The sequence below is a fragment of the Vigna unguiculata genome, chromosome 3 (assembly GCF_037176805.1).
Source record: "Vigna unguiculata cultivar grain cowpea cultivar isolate G323 ecotype 2 chromosome 3, ASM3717680v1, whole genome shotgun sequence".
NCBI lineage: Eukaryota > Viridiplantae > Streptophyta > Magnoliopsida > Fabales > Fabaceae > Vigna > Vigna unguiculata.
The window spans coordinates 13,991,398-14,010,044 of NC_140794.1; the positions used below are offsets into that span (position 1 = coordinate 13,991,398).

Consider the following 18,647-nt stretch of genomic DNA (forward strand, 5'->3'; position numbering starts at 1 on the left):
TCAAACGCTTGGGGAAGCTTAATTGGATGCTTCAAGAAAGAGTAAAGAGTCTGACTATGGAGAATCAAATATGGAGGGAGTTGGCACAAAACAATATGAACATGAACTTGCCCATCTTAGTGAGGAGAACTACCATCACGATAGGGTCGTCCCTACCAAGTTGAATTCTGGAAGCAATAACCGAATATTAGAGGAGGTGAAGGAGAATGAAGTAGGCAAAAACATAAACCGAAATGATGGTATTGTGGTAAGAAAGATGTGCAACGGGTGTGAGGACAAGCATTGTAAGGAAGAAGAAACAAATAAAAAAAAGAGACGAAGTTGTAGTGATAAGTGGCTGCAACAAGGTTAACAGTTATATTGATTTATGTATGCCATGGAAAATGGAGATATTTTCATATGGTCAAAGAGTGACCTATCTATAATTGTAAAAGGAGCTAAGGGTGGCAATGTGGGCTTGGCCTGGCAGGTTAGCTCGTAGGCTCGTCGAAAAAATGAGGGGTAGCCTAGCCCGCATAACCCACAACTCGCAGAGGTTGACTTATGGTCTGCATAAAAAAAACTTTTAATTGTGTATATTGGTTACTTTCCTTCTGGACTTCTGCATGAATGTTCCAAATTCTTGTATAAGTGGAAAAAACAAGTGTTATGTATTTTTTAATGTATTAACATTTGAATAATACATCGTGTGTATCAAAGTACGAATATGAACACAACAAGAAAGCTCTTAAATAGTAACCCATTTTAGTGACCAATAATGTTTAGTAACTATAGTAGCCAATTTAGATACCAATTTAGAAAACTAAAAATTATAGGTTACTAAAATAGTCACTATTATGAATAAAATTTATAATTAGTCACTAAATTGGTTTTTAAAATTAGGTACCAAGGTTTTGGCTACTAAAGAAAATTAACACTAAAAATTAGCTACTAAGGTTTTGGCTACTAAATAAATTATTTTTTAAATTAGTCTCTAATTAATTATTCACAAAGTTAGTAACCAATTATAATTTTTTATTCGTGACTATTTTAGTAACCAATAATTTTTAGTTTTGTAAATTTGTATCTAAATTGATGACTATAATAACTAACTATTTTTGGTTTCTAAAATTGATTTCTAATCAAGGATTTTCTATTAGTGGAATATGATGAAAATTATGAATTATCAATTTATCATTCAACTTCATAAAGTCTTTGCTTAATTTTGTGAACTTGTTAAATTTTCCAATTTATTAAACATTGAAAGCTTTGTCAATAAAATTGTTTTTTAAGAAAAAGTCTTATACGGGATGGAACAACCCGGTCTGCATTTCCACACACAAAAATCCAACTAGGAAAAAGGTAGCAAAACAGAAATTAGTGAAAACTTAGTTCATCTGGTGGAGTTTGTGTAGTTGTAACAAAAACTAATATATATATATATATATATATATATATATATATATATATATATATATATATATATATATATATATATATATATATAACTATATATAAAGGGGATTCCCTCTTTTGTGTCCACATTTCATAATTCCAACTTTACCCTTTATAATTTAATTATTTATTAAATTTTTAAAAATTAACGGTTACTTTTACAAGTTTTTATAAAATTATTTACTTATCTCCTTTTTCTTTTTTTCTCTTACTATTCATCAACAGTTATTTTTCTCTTATTTTCTCCGTACATTTTATTTTATTTTTTATAAATATACTTTTATTTTGTTATTTTGTTTATTAAATTAATAACATTACAATATCATCAATTATTAATATAATTCAAAAAATGCGTACACACAGGCGCGATAGCGCCTGTGTTTACACTAGTATATATAATAGTATTTTACACAAATTAATCTTTCAAAATAATTAACAAATCATTTGATGTCTTATCAAGTGAAACAACTCTTTCAAATTAAATAGAAAATAAATATATATTAAATCACCTTTTATATATATATATATATTTATAATTTGTTTCTTATTATATTAAAAAAATTTATAATAATGAGTAAATAAAATTGTTATTAAATTATAAAATAAATTCTATAAAAGTATAATTATAAAAATAAATATTTTTTAAAATTTTGATTTTAGATAAATAATTTATTATTTATATAGTTTTTCTTTTATTAGGAATAGTTATTTAAAATTTTGAAAAAAAAAATTGCTTGAAAAATAAAATTAAAAAAAGAAAGTGTGTACAAAAACGGAGTGCTGTATATATCTTTCACATAATTAAAGATATATTTGGCTGTCGTTTTAACACGTTAACGAGAGTGAATATGTGATAGCAAATTACATTAACTATTATATAAGTTGATGTATTCTCTCCATAAAAAAAAAGTGAAAAATACATGGGTTCATTTTATAATAAAAAATAATAAAAATATTATTATTATTACTTTAAATATAAAATTAAATATAAATCATTTTTATAATCTTATTGTAAATAATTTTTTATTTATTTTATAGATAATTTCTTAATGAAGAAAAGAATTAAGTTTAAAATACTGCTAGATCGTAAAAAAAAATTAAATTTAAAAAAAACGCTTAAAAGATAAAATTGATGAAATACTTATTTTAATAAAAATTTGTATAAAAAATAAAACTGAAAAAATAATGTGAGTATATATCTTCCAAAAGGTACAGATAATATATATCTTCCACGTAAAATAAATTTTGAGATTACTAATTAAAAAATATATTAGCTTACGCACACCCTATTTTACAAAAGTATATTTTAAATCTTGCAACAAATTTGTGTTACTATTCTTTAATACTGTTCCAGAGAAGGGATGTAATGGTTGTAATTTTTTATTCATCGTATTTATTATACTCTAAATAAAAGAAATATCTCATGTGAGTATTTTCTCTCTACCATTTTATTTATAATTTTAAAAGTACTTATGATGTGATTACAATATTTCGACTTTGATAGAAATTCAAAGTTAACGGGTAAATTAAGAAATTATTTAATTTTATTTCATTCAATATTATTATTGATAAAATCATCATAAAAACTTTTCCATGATTATGATTTGGTAATGGTTAATTTATAAAATTCATATAATTAGAAAAAGATTTCATTAACATATGTTGTTTTAATGATGAAAGAGGTTATCAGAAAAATATACTATTAAATTTTGAATATTGTAAGTAAAGTAAAGTAAGCGTTGAACATTCCCGTGATAAGAATCAATCATCACCCAATCCCACACTATCCACATTTTCTAAACTACCAGTAGGCATAACATTCAACTAATATTTATAACAATCATAATTTTTTATCTTATAGTGTTTTTTCTTTCTAGTCTTGGTTATGAATAAAGTGTTATGGTATGGAGCAATCCGGAAGTACAAAATCGTGACAATTGAAAATTAAAGAGAAGTAAGTAAAAGAACGAGAGAAATAACACACAAGGATTTACGTGAAAAATCTTTTTTGAATGTAAGAAGAAAAATCACGGGACGATAATGAACAAAGTTTCACTATGGAAAAAGAGTACAAAGCTTTTGAATGGGAACAAGAATTCTCACCAAAATACACTCAAGTGTATATTACAAAGTGTGTTTCTCTAAATGTTTTTCTATATTCTTTTTCAAGTCATGTAGACGTTATTTATAGGCTTCAAAACTGAACCAATAAATAGACCATAAGAAAAGTCTTCAAAACTTAACTAGTAAATAGGCCATATGAAGAGTCTTCAAAACTTAAGTAGTAAATAGGTCATATGAAGAGTCTTTAAAACTTAAGCGGAGTAATAATTAATAATTAGTGCTTAAGTAACGTGTGACTTTAGAAATTGAATGAGAACCACATATTCTGACATAAAGAAAACTCAATAGAAAATGAGGTGAAAAATTGACAGGAAACGCATAACAAACTTTGTCCTAAAGGAACATGTGACATATACTCCATATCTTCCTTTGTGTCTGGTCAAAGATTTGAGGATAACTTGAAATGTGCAGTAAGTGGAGTAGAAACAAATTTACAATCATTCATATTAAACCTATCAAGTCCTTTGTCAATATACCTTTGTTGAGATAAAAACAATTTTACCAGCTTGACAGTCCTTGCAAATCTCCATACCAAGAATTTTCTTTGCTGCACCTAATTCTTTCATTTCAAACTCATTGCTCAGTTGAGTTTTTAGTTTCCTTATAGAAAACTTGTCACGTGATGCAATTAACATATCATCAACATATAGTAACAAGTATAAGAAAGATCCATCTTGGAATGTTTGAAAATAATACAGTCATCATATTGACTCCTGTAGTAACCTTGCCTAATCATGAAAGAATCAAACCTCTTATACCATTGCCTGGGTGCTTACTTGAGGCCATATAAAGATTTCTTCAAACGACAAACAAAATGCTCCTTTCCACAAACAATAAATCCCTCTAGTTATTCCATGTAAATTTCTTCTTCCAGCTCTCCAAGTAAAAGTGTTGTCTTTACATCTAGTTGCTCTAACTACAAATCAAACAAAGCAAGAAATGCAAGAAAAACACGAATGGAAGTATGACGAACAACAAATGAGAATATCTCATTAAAGTCAATTCCTTCCTTTTGATTAAAGCCTTTAACGACTAGTCGTGCTTTGCATCTTGCATTTTCAACCCCGGGAATGCTATCTTTCTTCTTATAGATCCATTTGCACTTTAATGGTCGTTTGTCTTTAGGCTTGTTTTTATAAAGACTCTAAATTTCTTCATTCATAGCCCCTAGCCACTAACTGAGAAGACTCAACACAAGAAACAAGTTCAGTGTAGTTGACAGTCTCAACACCATCATTTACCTCTTGTGCAATTGATAATGCACAAGCAGTTAAATAATCATTAGTGTATCTGGCTGGCTTTCTGATTTGTCTTCTAGCTCTGTCCCGAGCAATAGAATAATCATATCCCTATTGTTGAATAAGAGAAGTGGTTCTATCATCACATTCACTATCATCATGAAGATCATCAATATTGGATTCATTTGTATAGGAAGATGGGACATCAATACCAGGGTCTGAAGATTTGAATTCAAACTCCACTTTCTCATTCGTACCATGCATATTAGTTGTATTGGTAGAAGACAGAAAAGACGGTTTTCCAGAAGATAATAATGCATCATCATTAAAAATTACATCTCTGCTAAGAATTAGCTTTTGAGACTTTGATTCAGAGCACCATAAACGATACCCCTTAGATTCAAATGCATAACATAGAAATATGCACTCAATAGCTCTTGGAGCTAATTTTCCACTATTAATATGTGCATATGCAGGACATCCAAAAATTCTTAAATTGGAATAATCAACAGGATTACCTAACCAAATCTCTTCTAGAACTTTGAAGTCAAGTGCTGAATGTGGAGAACGGTTGACCAAATAGTATGCAGCATATACTACCTCGGTCCAAAGATCATGTGTAACATCCCTACTGGAAATTACTTAATTAAAATAAAAGAATAAATAATTTATAACTTAACCTCATATTTTCATTATTCCCAAACAGGGAGAAATTTAAAACATCGTTCAGTGCAAAAAAAAAAAGAAATTCAATTAAAGCTAAGTAATACTCTGATTACAAATTCCAAAAATTCCGATAAAATAATAAAACGTAATAAAATTCCTAGCTCCATCCCAAGCTAGCCCCTCTCTCCGTCTCAAACATCAGCAGCCTCACCTGTATCATTAATTGCTCTCGTGTAAAGAATTACACGATCATTGCCAAGCACAAACAGAAAGAGTGAGCTTATATAAAAATAACATATAATTTAACAGAATAAAATCAATACACCCATCTGATACACTCTAGTTAGTGTTGGCCAAGTCCTTAATTCCCCAAGGCTTAGCAACCTTCAATACACATAACATAGTTAGCCCTAGACTCAAGATTTATGATGCTCACATGAACCTGCTCGCTCGTGGTCTTGCCTCACCAACCTCCCCGTTCATAGTCCTACTCTACGAACCTACCCGCCCGTAGTCCAACACACATGATCCACCAGCTACGTACCTCCCAACACGCAACATCTCTCAAGTGTGAGCCGAACCATACGAATCTACCTCACTTGTATCCTCACACGAGAGTAACTAGATATGAACCTTCCCGCTCATATCATCACGTGTTCCCCACCATTCATGAACCTACCCGCTCATGGCACAACATCTCCCGATCCAAGTTCGCATCAAATGCATCCAAACAACACACACAAACCACAAATCTCGCTTAGGCTAGAAGCTTTAGCTCAAGCGATCAGGCCTGATTCGCTTAAGCTAGGCTTTCTCGCCTGAGTGAACATGTGACAGTGATAGTGCACGAAATCTCGCTTAGGCGAGGCCTTTCTCACTTAGGTGAGGGCATCCTTCGCCTAAAACCAAGTCTCTGGCCTAGGCAGCGAGTCTTGCAAACACATGCAACCCCTCACAATTTCTCGCTTAGGCAAGCCACTTTCGCCTGAGCAAAATGATCTATCGCCCAAAACCTGGGCTTCTCGCTTGAGCGAGATGCTCGAGTAGAAATAAGTTTAAGTCTCTACTACCTTCGCCTAGGCGAGCCTTGCTCGCTTAAGCAAAAATAGCAGACTCTCTCCCTGTTCACGCACGCAGAACATCAGAACACAATGCCAAACCCACAATTTGCCCATTACCAAACAATCCAATGGTCTATTTTTACAAGTCATTCACAAGAACAGGTTATAAACCTAATTAGGCTCTCAAAACGTGAGATGAAACCATACCCAATCATGCATTGCAGAAACCCTTATCTTATTCATACAAAACTTAAGGGGTTAATCAAACAACATGCAAAAACCACAAGACTCCAACCTCATCACATAGAGCACGAAAATTCATGGCACGCAAGCATAAAATCATGCAATTCATTCGTGAAATTAAAAATCAAAGTATAGAGCTCCCCTAACCTGAAAATCCTTGCTCCAATTGATCTTCTAACCTTGGCTTTGTGATACCCAAGAACCCTCTTTTGCTCTCCCAAAACAATTACAAATTTTCTCTCAATCCCAACTCACTTTTCCCTTCTGAATTTCGTCCTCCTCTCAACACTCTAGGTTTTTCAGTCTCCAAACCTTTCCACTGGCCTTATTTTGCCCTTTTTATATGTCCTTAATTATGGTAAAATGGCAAAACGAAAATAATTAAAATTATCCTTAATGGTTTGATATTTTGGGTGTTAATGGTCATTCAAGGACCAATGGTGGCTGCCTTTTCAGCCCACTTGGCTGCCCTCTCTTGACATTCAGGGTTTCGCCTCCCTTTTCATATTCAAGTCAAGGTAGCAAAAATAGAGTTTTTAATTTCGTCATTAACAAGGTTTGAACCCACAACCACTCAATCACAAAGTAAGTGCATAACTAATTCAACCAATCATGTTTCATGATAATTCCTATAATTTTAGGAATACATTATCACTACTCCCATTCAATCATAACCTTAGAATAATGCACACAAAAAAATATCATACAATTGGCATACATAGGACTCGAACCCAAGTCCCCTTACACAATCAAATACTCTCAACCACTTGAGTTAGTACTTTTCCACATCACAACATTTAGCATTAAATTCCATAAAGGCTTCTACAACCCATATTTATTAAATAATTATTTATTTAATTATTTAAATTTCTCGGGTCTTACATCATGTCGATGCCATAGCCCAACATTTGAGAGCATATAACGAGCTCTTTCAAGTAGAGTCTTGTTCATTCCTTCTACAATACCATTTTGTTGGGGATTCCTTGGAATGGTTCTATGTCTAGCATTACCATGATTTGTGCAGAACTCATTAAAGTCACCACTACAAAACTCTAATCTATTATTTGTTCTGAACTTCTTTACTTTCTTCCTTGTTTGGGTTTCAATAAGAGTTTTTCACTTCTTGAATGTGGGGAAAGTCTCATTTTTATGTCGCAAAAAATAGACCCAGACCTTACGGGAAAAGTCATCATATAACGGCGTCCTCCATAGGAAGGAACTTTAGAAGCCCCCCAAAGATCAAAATGAATATAATCAAGAATACCTTTTGTACTGTGAGTTGTTGTAGAGAAACTAGCCTTTTTTTGTTTCCCAAAAGCACAATGTTTACGAAACTCCAACTTACCAATGACATGCTTACTAAGATATCCTTGCTTGCTTAGAAGATGCATGCCTTTTTCACTCATATGGCCTAGGTGCATGTGCCATAATTTAGTGACATCATTTTCAACCATAGAAGATGATACAACTATTGAACCTATCACAATAGTCCCTTGTGGGACATATAAGCTTCCAATTCGGTTAGCTTTCAAGAGAATAAGAGAACCTTTTGATACCTTTAAAACTCCACCTTCAACTGAATACTTGCACCCGAGAGATTCAAGAGTGCCAAGAGAAATTAAGTTTCGCTTTAATTCAGGTATATAGTGAACATTAGACAAAGTCCTAACAACATCATCATCAGTCTTGATCTGAATTGTACCTATTCTTGCAATCTTGCATTGGGCATCATTACCCATCAAGACAACACCACAATCAACAGATTCAAAAGTAGTGAATAAGTCCTTCTAGGGACACATATGAAAAGTACATCCATAATCAAGGATCCATTCTGTTTTGCTCCTCTTATTAGAAGAGACAACAGACAAAGTAATGTCACCATCAGATTCAACTTCAATATTAACCGCTTCAAGGTATTGTGTGGCTTTTCCTTTTTCTTGTTTTTCTTGTTTTTTTTCTTCAAGATAAAACAATTAAGAAATTATGTGTCCAGGTTTCTTGCAATAGCGACAAAATATGTTGGATTTGCTTGCCCTAAACTTGGATTTGAACTTTTTTTCACTAGTACTCCATCTTTCTTAAGTTCTACCTATGACACTTAAACCCTCACCCTTGTCCATAGAATGAACTTCAAGATCAAATTTTTTTCTTTGGACAATAAATTAGATTTAACATCTCAAAAGATTAGGTATCATTATTTCCATACAACATAATTTCTTTTAAGTGTTTGTAGGTAGAAGGTAGAGAGACAACCAACAAAACAACTTTATCTTCATCATCAATTTTAATATCAATATTTTCCAGATCCACGAGGATAGAATTAAACTCATTAATATGAGATTGAATAGGAGTACCTTCAACCATTCAAATGATATATAAGTGTTCTTTGAGACGAAGCTTGTTTGCAATGCTCTTGGTCATGTATAAAGTCTCTAACTTTAGCCATAATTCAGCAGTGGTTGTTTCATTTGATACTTCACGGAGAACCTCCTTTTATAAAGAGAGTTGGATTGATGATAGTGCCTTTTCACCCAACTCATCCCACTGCTCATCAGTCATGAAAGCTGGCTTATTTTCTTTTCCATCTAAAGCCTCCTTTAATCCACTCTAGGTTAGAACGACTCTCATTTAGACTCGCAAAATAGAAAAACTAATCTTGCCATCAAACTTCTCAATGTCAAATTTTGCAGACATTTTGGAATTTCTAACTAAAAGCTCTGATACCACTTGTTATGGTATCGAACAATGCGAAAGCACATGATCATGACAATTGAAAATTTAAAAAAAGTAAGTAAAAGAGTAAGAGAAATAACACACAAGGATTTACGTGAAAAACCTCTTTTGAATGTAAGAGGAAAAACCATGGGACGATAATAAACAAAGTTCCACTATTAAAAAAGAGTACAAAGCTCTTGAATGGGAACAAGAATCCTCAATAAAATGCACTCAAGTGTATATTACAAAGTGTGTCTCTCTAAATGTTTTTCTATGTTCTTTTTTAAGTCATGAAAATGTTATTTATAGGCATCAAAACTAAACCAATAAATATGTCATATGAAAAGTCATCAAAACTTAACTACTAAATAGGTTATATGAAGAGTCTTCAAAACTTAAATAGTAAATAGGCCATATGAAGAGTCTTCAAAACTTAAAAAGAGTAATAATTAATAATTAGTGCTTAAGGAATTGAACGAGAACCACATATTCTAACATAAAGAAAATTCAATAGAAAATGAGATGAAAAATTGACGGGAAACGCATAACAAACTTTGTCCTAAAGGATTAGGTTATGAGGAAAAAAAAAGTGGTAAATACATAAAATAGTTCCTTTATTTTCATTAAGCTTTTATATTACTGTATTAATTATCATTTTTTCGGTGAAAGTTTGATATCCATAATTGAGTGCATAATATAATTAAGGGTGTCAAATGGGGTAGGGCCCTACGGACCGGCCCGTCAACCCGACACATGAAAGGGGGGCCGGAACAGATTTTCTAACCCGCTACAGCCCGACCTGTTTTTTGTGCTGGCCCGATGTAAGACCCACTAAATTTAAATAATTAAATAAATAATTATTTAATAAATGCGGGTACGAAAAGCCTTTATGACATTAAATGTTCACCTTCATGATGTGGAAAAGTACTAGCTCAAATGGTTGAAAGTACTTTGATTGTGTAAGAGGACTTGGATTTAAGTCCTGTGTATGCCATTTGTGTTATTTAATTTTATTATTTTTTTTTGATGATGTGCTTGGAGCATGATAAGTAGGGATATAATCTTTGATGTATGAATTTTATCATGAAAGACGACTTGGTTGAATTGGTTGTGCACTTGAAATGCAATTGTGTGGAGATGGGTTCAAACCTTGGTTTGGACTAGACAATAAACTTTCTTTTTGTCAATTTTAGTTTTGGTAGGAATGTGAAGGGGCAAGAGAAACCCTAGCTAGAGGAGCAGCCAAGGGTGCTGGAAAATCAAATAGAATAACAAATTGAATGACAATTAAAACTAAGCTTTAGGTCATTTTCGTTTTTTTTATTAATCACCATTAAAGTATCATTAAAGGGAAGAATTGAGGGAGAAAGAGAGCACTTTTAAGTCTAACAGTTGCGGATAGTGAGGAGGGTTTTACAGAGGAGAAACGTGAGTTTTGAGGCGGAAGAGGATACTGGTTTGGAGGAGAGTCAAGGGGAGTCCATTGGTGATCCAAGGAAAAATTCTTAATTTCCAAGTCCAAACGAGGAAAACAGGTTAGGGGAGTTCCTGTTGTGCGTTATAATTCTGTTATCGTGTAGGGATGAGTTATGATTCATGTTTGAACTGCATAATCTGTATATTTTGGTTCTGTTCACATTTTCTGGATTTCTCCAGAAACCGCTTGGCGGCGCATGAACTGCCACCACGCGGCACATGCATTTTAAGCTCATTTTTGGGTTTTTTTTATGAACCGTCGGGCGGTCGAAGGAGAATCGCCAGGCGGCACGAACTGGGTTGCCCAGTTTTCTCTGTCTGTTAATGTTTCCGTGGTGTGATGATGACGGGATTGAAATTCTAATTGTGCGTGAATTATTGGCTTGATGAATTATTTGTTGTATTGACTAGTTGCGAAAATTGCATGAATCTTTGTTTGATTGGGTATGTGAGGTTACGCTGGAATAAGAGATAAGATAATATGTATCATATGGGTTGATTGGTACTCTGTGGAATATCAAGAATGAAATGGAAGTTAATACTGAATTGAACAACTTGTTTGCTAATGGTAATATGTCAATACGTGTAGAAGAGTGGTAATTGAAAAAGTTAGAGTTTGCATCGTTGCAGGAAGGATCTGGATTGAATCCAGAAGTTGTGAGCCGCCTGGCGGCTAGTAGCTGCTGCTAGGCAGCGCCCCAGTCCAGCTAGAGTGTGAATCCAGTGTGTATGGTGAGTGGTGGTGTGCGTGTGAGATATATGTGTAAGAAAATCATATGCATGCTGATATGAACTTCAGTTATTAGAAAACTGTAATAATGTGATATGTATGGTTGGGTTATATGATTGAGAAATACTTATGTATAAGATGATGATTGAGTAGTAGAAAATTATATTGTTAAGGAATAGTGGTTTTGGAATTGTGAAACTATGAATACTTGGTAGTGTGGTTGTGCTTGGAGTATGAGTGAATGAATTGCTTGAGCAGAAAAATGTCCAAACTGTGGTGACATGATTTATATGAATTTTAGACTATTCGATCCTAATGCTTGGAGTATCTTGAGTGTATGTGGCAGGTATAGGGTAGAAATTGATGAAGATTAAATGTGCAAAATGATAATTGAATTGGTATGGTCTAAATGTGTATATGTGAATTGGGCATGAGTTATTGATATATGTTGAGTTTGGGTTATAGTATTGTGTCTGTAAATACTATGATGTAAATATTATGATTGGTATGAGAATGATGCATGCTATGTTTGGGGTCTTTTAAGACCTGAGAAAAATGTCAAAACCCAGTAGCATTGCGCTACTGGTATGGCGCTTAGTGGTGCGGGGCCAGTGTCAACACGAGGCGCCTGGCGGTAGGGAAGTGTCCGCCAGGCAGTGATGGTGCAGTGGTGATTTTATAGGCGCTTGGCGCCTGGCGGTGCGTGATACCCGCCAAGCGGTCTGGAGCTAAATTCTGCCTAGCGGCGTGAGATGCGCGCCAGGCAGTTTTGGTCCAGTGAAGGTGCGCGAGGAAGGGTTCTATACATCTTTAGGTGATGTTCATGATGCGAGGCTTTGGCTGGGGGCCCAATTACGAGTGTATCTTGTATTGGGGTAACACGTGACCACTCTAGGTTGCAGCCTGGTGGTTTAGGAAGTCTAGTGGAGTGTGCGAGTTGTGGCTCGTACAGCGAGGTTCGGGTGATTGCCCTCTTCAGTGCATTCTGATAGAGTTTTGGTAGTCTGGGACAACTATAAACTTATGTTTTTTTTGGGGAGCTCCACTTGGTGTCACGGTGAGATGCTGTGGCAAAGTTATTCCCACGTGTGGACTATCAGGTGGTGGCCTGTAGTCGGAGGGGCGAGTAGACACTCGTGCAACAAAGACCGATCATTGATCTCACCTAAAGGGTATAGGAATAATAGACGTCTAATGCAGGTTTTGGGAATGAGAATCTAAGGAAAAAGGAAAGGATTATACTAACCCGGGATATGATGTGGAAATGTGTAATTTATTTTTATGATGTGTATTTGATTTATTAAATGAGCTCACCCTATCTATGTGTGTGTGGTGATGATCATGTAACTTGTTATATGGGAGCAGATGTTGATGCAGGTGGGCATGCTGAGGCATAGAGACGGAGTGGGGATCACTATGGGACAATTTTTTTTAGACTTCATTATGGAATTTCTTTTGTAATTTTATTTTGGAGAAATTGGTTTTGTAATGACTGAATATTTCGGATTTTAATCGTTACTTATGCGTTTTGTGAAGTTTGAATTTTCCCGCGTCTTGGGAAATTGCGATAATAAATGAGGTGTTTATATATTTTATTTCTTATTTGTTTTTAATACGTAATTTCCGGCTAGGATGTTACACCCGACGGGTTGTTGGTAGGGTTATAACGGGCCAACCCGCAACCCGTTCACCCCTCATTTAGTAAGTAATAATACTTACTTCTTCTACTTCTTTCCATCCAACTTCCAAGTCACTTCTGTGATTGAGAGAGAGATCCTTCTTCTCTATGTGCGATTGTGAGAAAGAGAGAGAGTTACTCACATCTTCTCCTTGAATAGCCGAACCCAAACACAATCTTCACTCAAGCAACATCTCATCTTCTTCGATTTCTTCTTGATTGAAGCTCCTCTGTGACGACGTCCATGTTCTTCTTCGATTTTCATCTCTACGACGCCAATCTCGCACGAATGTAGGGGATGCTGTTGAACCTTGTCTTGGACGACCACCAATTTCAATGGCGACAAAGGCTACCGTGGTGGAGAGGTAGGTTTCTTTGTCTTGAATTTGCCCTAATTTTTTTCAATTCCTCTCCGTAGTTCTTTGATTTAGTGTAACTTTCCAATTGATCTTTCATTTCCCCTAAATAATGAAACATTGGCCCTAATTTTTGTCTACATTGTTTACTCATTTCATTTGTAGTGAAAAATAGTAGCAATCACTTTGGATTTGTGGAATGGTGACACATATTGGATTGGAGTGTGCTCTTTTCAACTATTGGAGGGTGTGGGCTATGAGCTACTGAAATTGCAGGTACTTTTTTGTATGAGAGGCTTATGTTTGTAATTATGGTTGTTTTGAGTGAGCTTGAAACTGTATTTAATTGGAGATTTTGTTCAAAATGTGTATGTGTTGTTTGATGTGTGTATGTGTTGAAATTGTTTTGATTGAACTTGAAATTGTTTTTTATTGAGCTTGCCGAAGCCTGTTGCATTTTGAGCTTGCTGAAAATGTTTTTATTGAGGTTACTTGAAATTATAGTGAATTGAGTTTGTTGAAACTGGAACTGGTGTAGTATATTTTTTTTGTAGTGCATTGTTGTCGGGATAATTGATTAATAAAGGACGACTCAATTAGTAGACCCATTAGTGAAGCTATAAGTAAACCTGTTGTCGATGTCCGTCATGTTGAGGATAAGGACAGTGTTGAATTGAATAAGAAAAAGGAAAAGACAACCACTTCTGACGTTTGGAAGTTTTTTACTAAGATAGGGGTCGGTGAGGATGGGAAAGAGAGGGCACAATGTAATGGTTGTAATAAAAAATATTTGTTGGGAGTAAAAAGTATGGGACCTTTCATTTAAAGCGTCATCTTGAAAAATGTAACAAAATCAAGTTTGAAGATGTGAGTCAAATGATGATGGATGTGCAAGAAAATTTAAAATCCAAAAAAATAGATCAAATGGTGTCCCGTGAGTTGTGTGCTAATCTTATTATCAGACATGGTTTGCCATTCAAGTTTGTTGAGTATGAAGAACTTAGGACTTGGATAACCTACTTGAATCATTATGCTATTTTGGTGTCTAGAAATACAATTAAGAGTGATGTTTTGAGAATATTTCAGAGAGAGAAAAACTTGTTGGAGGAAGAGCTGACAAGCATTCCATCTAGGATTTGCTTAACTTCAGATTTGTGGACGTCTTCTACTATAGAGGGTTACATATGTTTGACAACTCATTATGTTGGTAGTAATTGCAAGTTGTCTAGCAAAATTTTAAACTTTTGTCATCTACCTCCACCTCACACTGGGTTTGAATTGTGTAAGAAGATAAATGAGTTTTTACATGAGTGGGGGCTTGAAAAAAAAATCTTTTCCATCACTTTGGACAATGCTTCTAGTAATGATGTTTTGGTTAAAACCTTAAAAGAGAAGCTTGTTTTGCAAAATTCCTTACTTTGTGATGGTGAATTCTTCTATGTGCATTGTTGTGCACACATTTTAAACCTCATTGTGCAAGAAGGATTGAAGGTGATTGGTGACAGTGTGGATCTAATAAGGGAAAGCATCAAGTATGTTGGGGGATCAGAGAGAAGAATGATAAAATTTAAGCAATGCATTAACCAAGTTGGGGACATTGATGCAAAAAGTACTTTGTGTTTAGATGTTCCAACAAGATGGAATTCAACGTTCTTGATGCTTCAAAGTGCCCTTCAATACCAACGAGTGTTTGGAAGTTTACACTTAGTTGATGAGAATTATAAGTGTTGTCCATCTCCAGATAAATGGAAGAGAGCAGAAAAGATTTGTACTTTCTTGATGCCTTTTTATGATATCACAACTCTTATTTCTACCTCAAGTTATCCCACATCCAATTTATACTTCTTACAAGTGCGGATATTCAAACTCTTTTAATGGAAAAGGGAAAAGATGAAGATGACCTTATAAGACATATGGCTGAAAGGATGATGATCAAATTTGATAAATATTGGGATGAATATAGTGAGGTCCTTGCATTTGGTGTTATTTTAGACCCAATAGTGAAGTTGGAAACATTGGGATATTGTTTAGAGCATATTGATCCCCTTTCTTGGGAAGCAAAGTTAGATACCATCAAGGAAAAGTTGTACAGGCTTTTCTCTCAATTTCTACAAATACTTCAAGTTCAACTGAAGCAAGACGTAGTAATATCTCAACAGCTTCTGCTTCCTCCAAACGTCCACATTTTGATGTAAGTTTTCTAACCATAGTACAACCTTTGTAGTTTAATTATTATTTTTGATGCTGACTTAACTGTTTTTTTTTCTTCTCATGTTAGGAAATTAAAAAGCGTATATTCCAAGTTGTGGTAAAAATGGGAAGGAATCAATTAGATGTATATTTGGATGAGCCAATATTAGATATGGACTTCACAGAGCCTATGGATGTTCTTGGATGGTGGAAGACTCATAGTGAACGTTTTACAGATTTGGCATTGATTGCAAGGGATTTGCTAAGTATCCCAATCACTATAGTTGCATCAGAATCTTCATTCAGCATTGGATCAAGAATCTTAAATAAGTATAGAAATCGATGGTTGCCAGAATGTGTTGAAGCACTTATTTGTAAGTTATATGCATGGCTTTTGTGAAGGTAATTTCTATATTTTAAATTTAGTAAAAATCTTATATTTTTCGCACTAATTTTGATATTCTAACTTTTTGTTTCATTTACATGTCATGTTTTAACAAGATGATGAAGTGCCTCACACATTAAAAGATGGAACATTGAAGGGGCCTTCTTCTATGGATGCTTCAAATACTCTTGGCATGGGAGAACTTAATGACTGATTTTTTTGTTTCTGATGTAGTTGATTGTGCTGTACTGATGTAACTGTCTCGTTTTGGACTTCTATCTTCTGTTGTAGTAGTGTTCATAATGTTAGATTGGTTTATGTTGGTTGGATTGAAATTTGAAATTACAGGAGACAACCAACATGTTTTGTAGTGTTTTGTGACCTTTTCAGCCACTACAATTGGGATTTTAATTGTGGTGTAGTGTTTATAATGTTAGATTGGTTTATGTTGGTTGGATGTTGAAGGATTGAGATTTTGTGACTATTTTGTGACTCTTTCAGGCACTGGAATTGGGGTTTAAATTTGTGCTGTAGTGTTTAAAATGTTATATTGGTTTATGCAGATCTTATGTTGTGGTTAATTTGTTGTATTGTATGCATTTGCCACTGCAACTTTAGTCAAGCAAAGAAATAAGCTTTTCTGCAGTGAACCTGATAATTGGTTTTATAAACTTTGACAGCTGCTGCATGAGCAAGAAATTGGTAATGTGAGCTCATGTAGTATCACGTGACTCTACAAGTCACCCTCTGTACTCTATATATAGTTTTCCTTTTACAATAATAAAATAACTTTTCTCTCTCATCATACATGGTATCTAGAGCTAAAATTTTTGCTCAACGACCTCTTCTTCCGCTGTTACTTCTTCCCTCACTGCAGAAAAATCTTCTCTTCTCCCCCAAACCTTCAATACACCCATCAGTCTCAAATTGGATGAAGACAACTATCTTCTTTGGCAACAACAAGTTCTGGCAACCGTGGAAGGTCTTGATCTGTTACATTTCTTGGATGAATCTTTAGTTTCGTGTGATAATACAACAACCCACACTCCTCCTCCAAATACTGCCCTTCATCGTCAACAAGACCGGCTTCTTCTTGCTTGGCTCCTGGCCTCTATGACCCAACCTCTCTTGACCAAAATGGTGGGCCTTCGTACTTCAGCACAAGTTTGGGATCGGCTGCGCACGTACTATGCCACGCACACAAAAGCCAAGATTCGAGTTAAAGGTACAATTACGTCAACCCAAAAATAATAAAACGATTGCTAATTATCTTCTTGATATCAAGAAGATAGTAGACACTCTTTTAGCTGTTGGATCACCTATTACTACTGAAGATCATATCGAAGCCATTCTTGATGGCTTACCTGAGGAATTTGATGGGTTCGTCACGTCTCTAACTTCTCGCTTGGATCCATATACCGTGGAAGATGTAGAAGCATTACTGCTGGCTCAAGAAGAAAGGCTTGAGAAACATCGCCTCCAAGAACAACACATGGTGCAAGCTCATATGACTTCTACATCTGATGATCATTCAAGAATCTCTTCTAGACCCCCGTCGAATTCTTTCAGAGGTGGCAGATTTCGCTTTACCAGGGGTGGAAGATCTTCGTCTCGCAATCCCTCTAGACACAATAACACGTACACCACTACTCGCGTGCAATGCCAAATTTGTGGAAAGAATGGACATAGCACCGTGGACTGCTGGCATAGGTATGATCAAGGTTCATCCCCTCAGATTAATGCTAACTCTGCTCAGTTTTTCTCAACAGAAGACACAACTTCATCCATTCTGGGTGCACCCTCCACCATAAATGATCCAATATGGTATCCTGATAGTGGAGCTACTCACCATATTACAAATGATGTCAATAACTACACCAAGAAACAAGCTTTCAATGGAAATGACGTTGTCAAATTGGGTAATGGTGCAGGTATGAATATTCGTCATGTAGGCACTGCTTGTTATCAACTTACACACACACAATCACCTATTTTTCTTCACAATCTTTTGCATGTCCCTGAAATCACAAAGAACCTCATGAGTGTTTCAAAATGTGCTCAAGATAATAATGTCTTTTTTGAATTTCATGCTAACAAATGCTTTGTTAAACATCAGGCAACCAAGGAGATAATTCTTCAAGGAAATGTTAAAGATGGTTTATATGTTTTTCCATCCCTTAAAAACATAAACATGTGTTCTGTTAATACTACTACATGTAACTCTGTACAATCTCCCTTTTCTCTTTGGCATTCAAGACTTGGCCATGTATCTATGGCTGTTGTTAAACGTGTGCTCACTGATTGTAATATTACGTGTAATAAGCAATCTTTTATGTGTGACTCATGTATTG

At 34.7% G+C, this 18,647-nt stretch overlaps 1 protein-coding gene across 1 annotated transcript; it reads left to right on the plus strand.

Annotated features, from left to right (window-relative positions):
• Positions 1-15,595: 15,595 nt before the first annotated feature.
• LOC146887499 (zinc finger BED domain-containing protein RICESLEEPER 3-like) lies at positions 15,596-16,510 on the plus strand. Its single transcript, XM_085670260.1, has 3 exons — positions 15,596-15,898; positions 16,000-16,285; positions 16,413-16,510. The coding sequence occupies exons 1-3, from the start codon at positions 15,596-15,598 to the stop codon at positions 16,508-16,510; spliced, it is 687 nt and encodes a 228-aa protein (XP_085526386.1).
• The last annotated feature ends 2,137 nt before the right edge of the window (positions 16,511-18,647 follow it).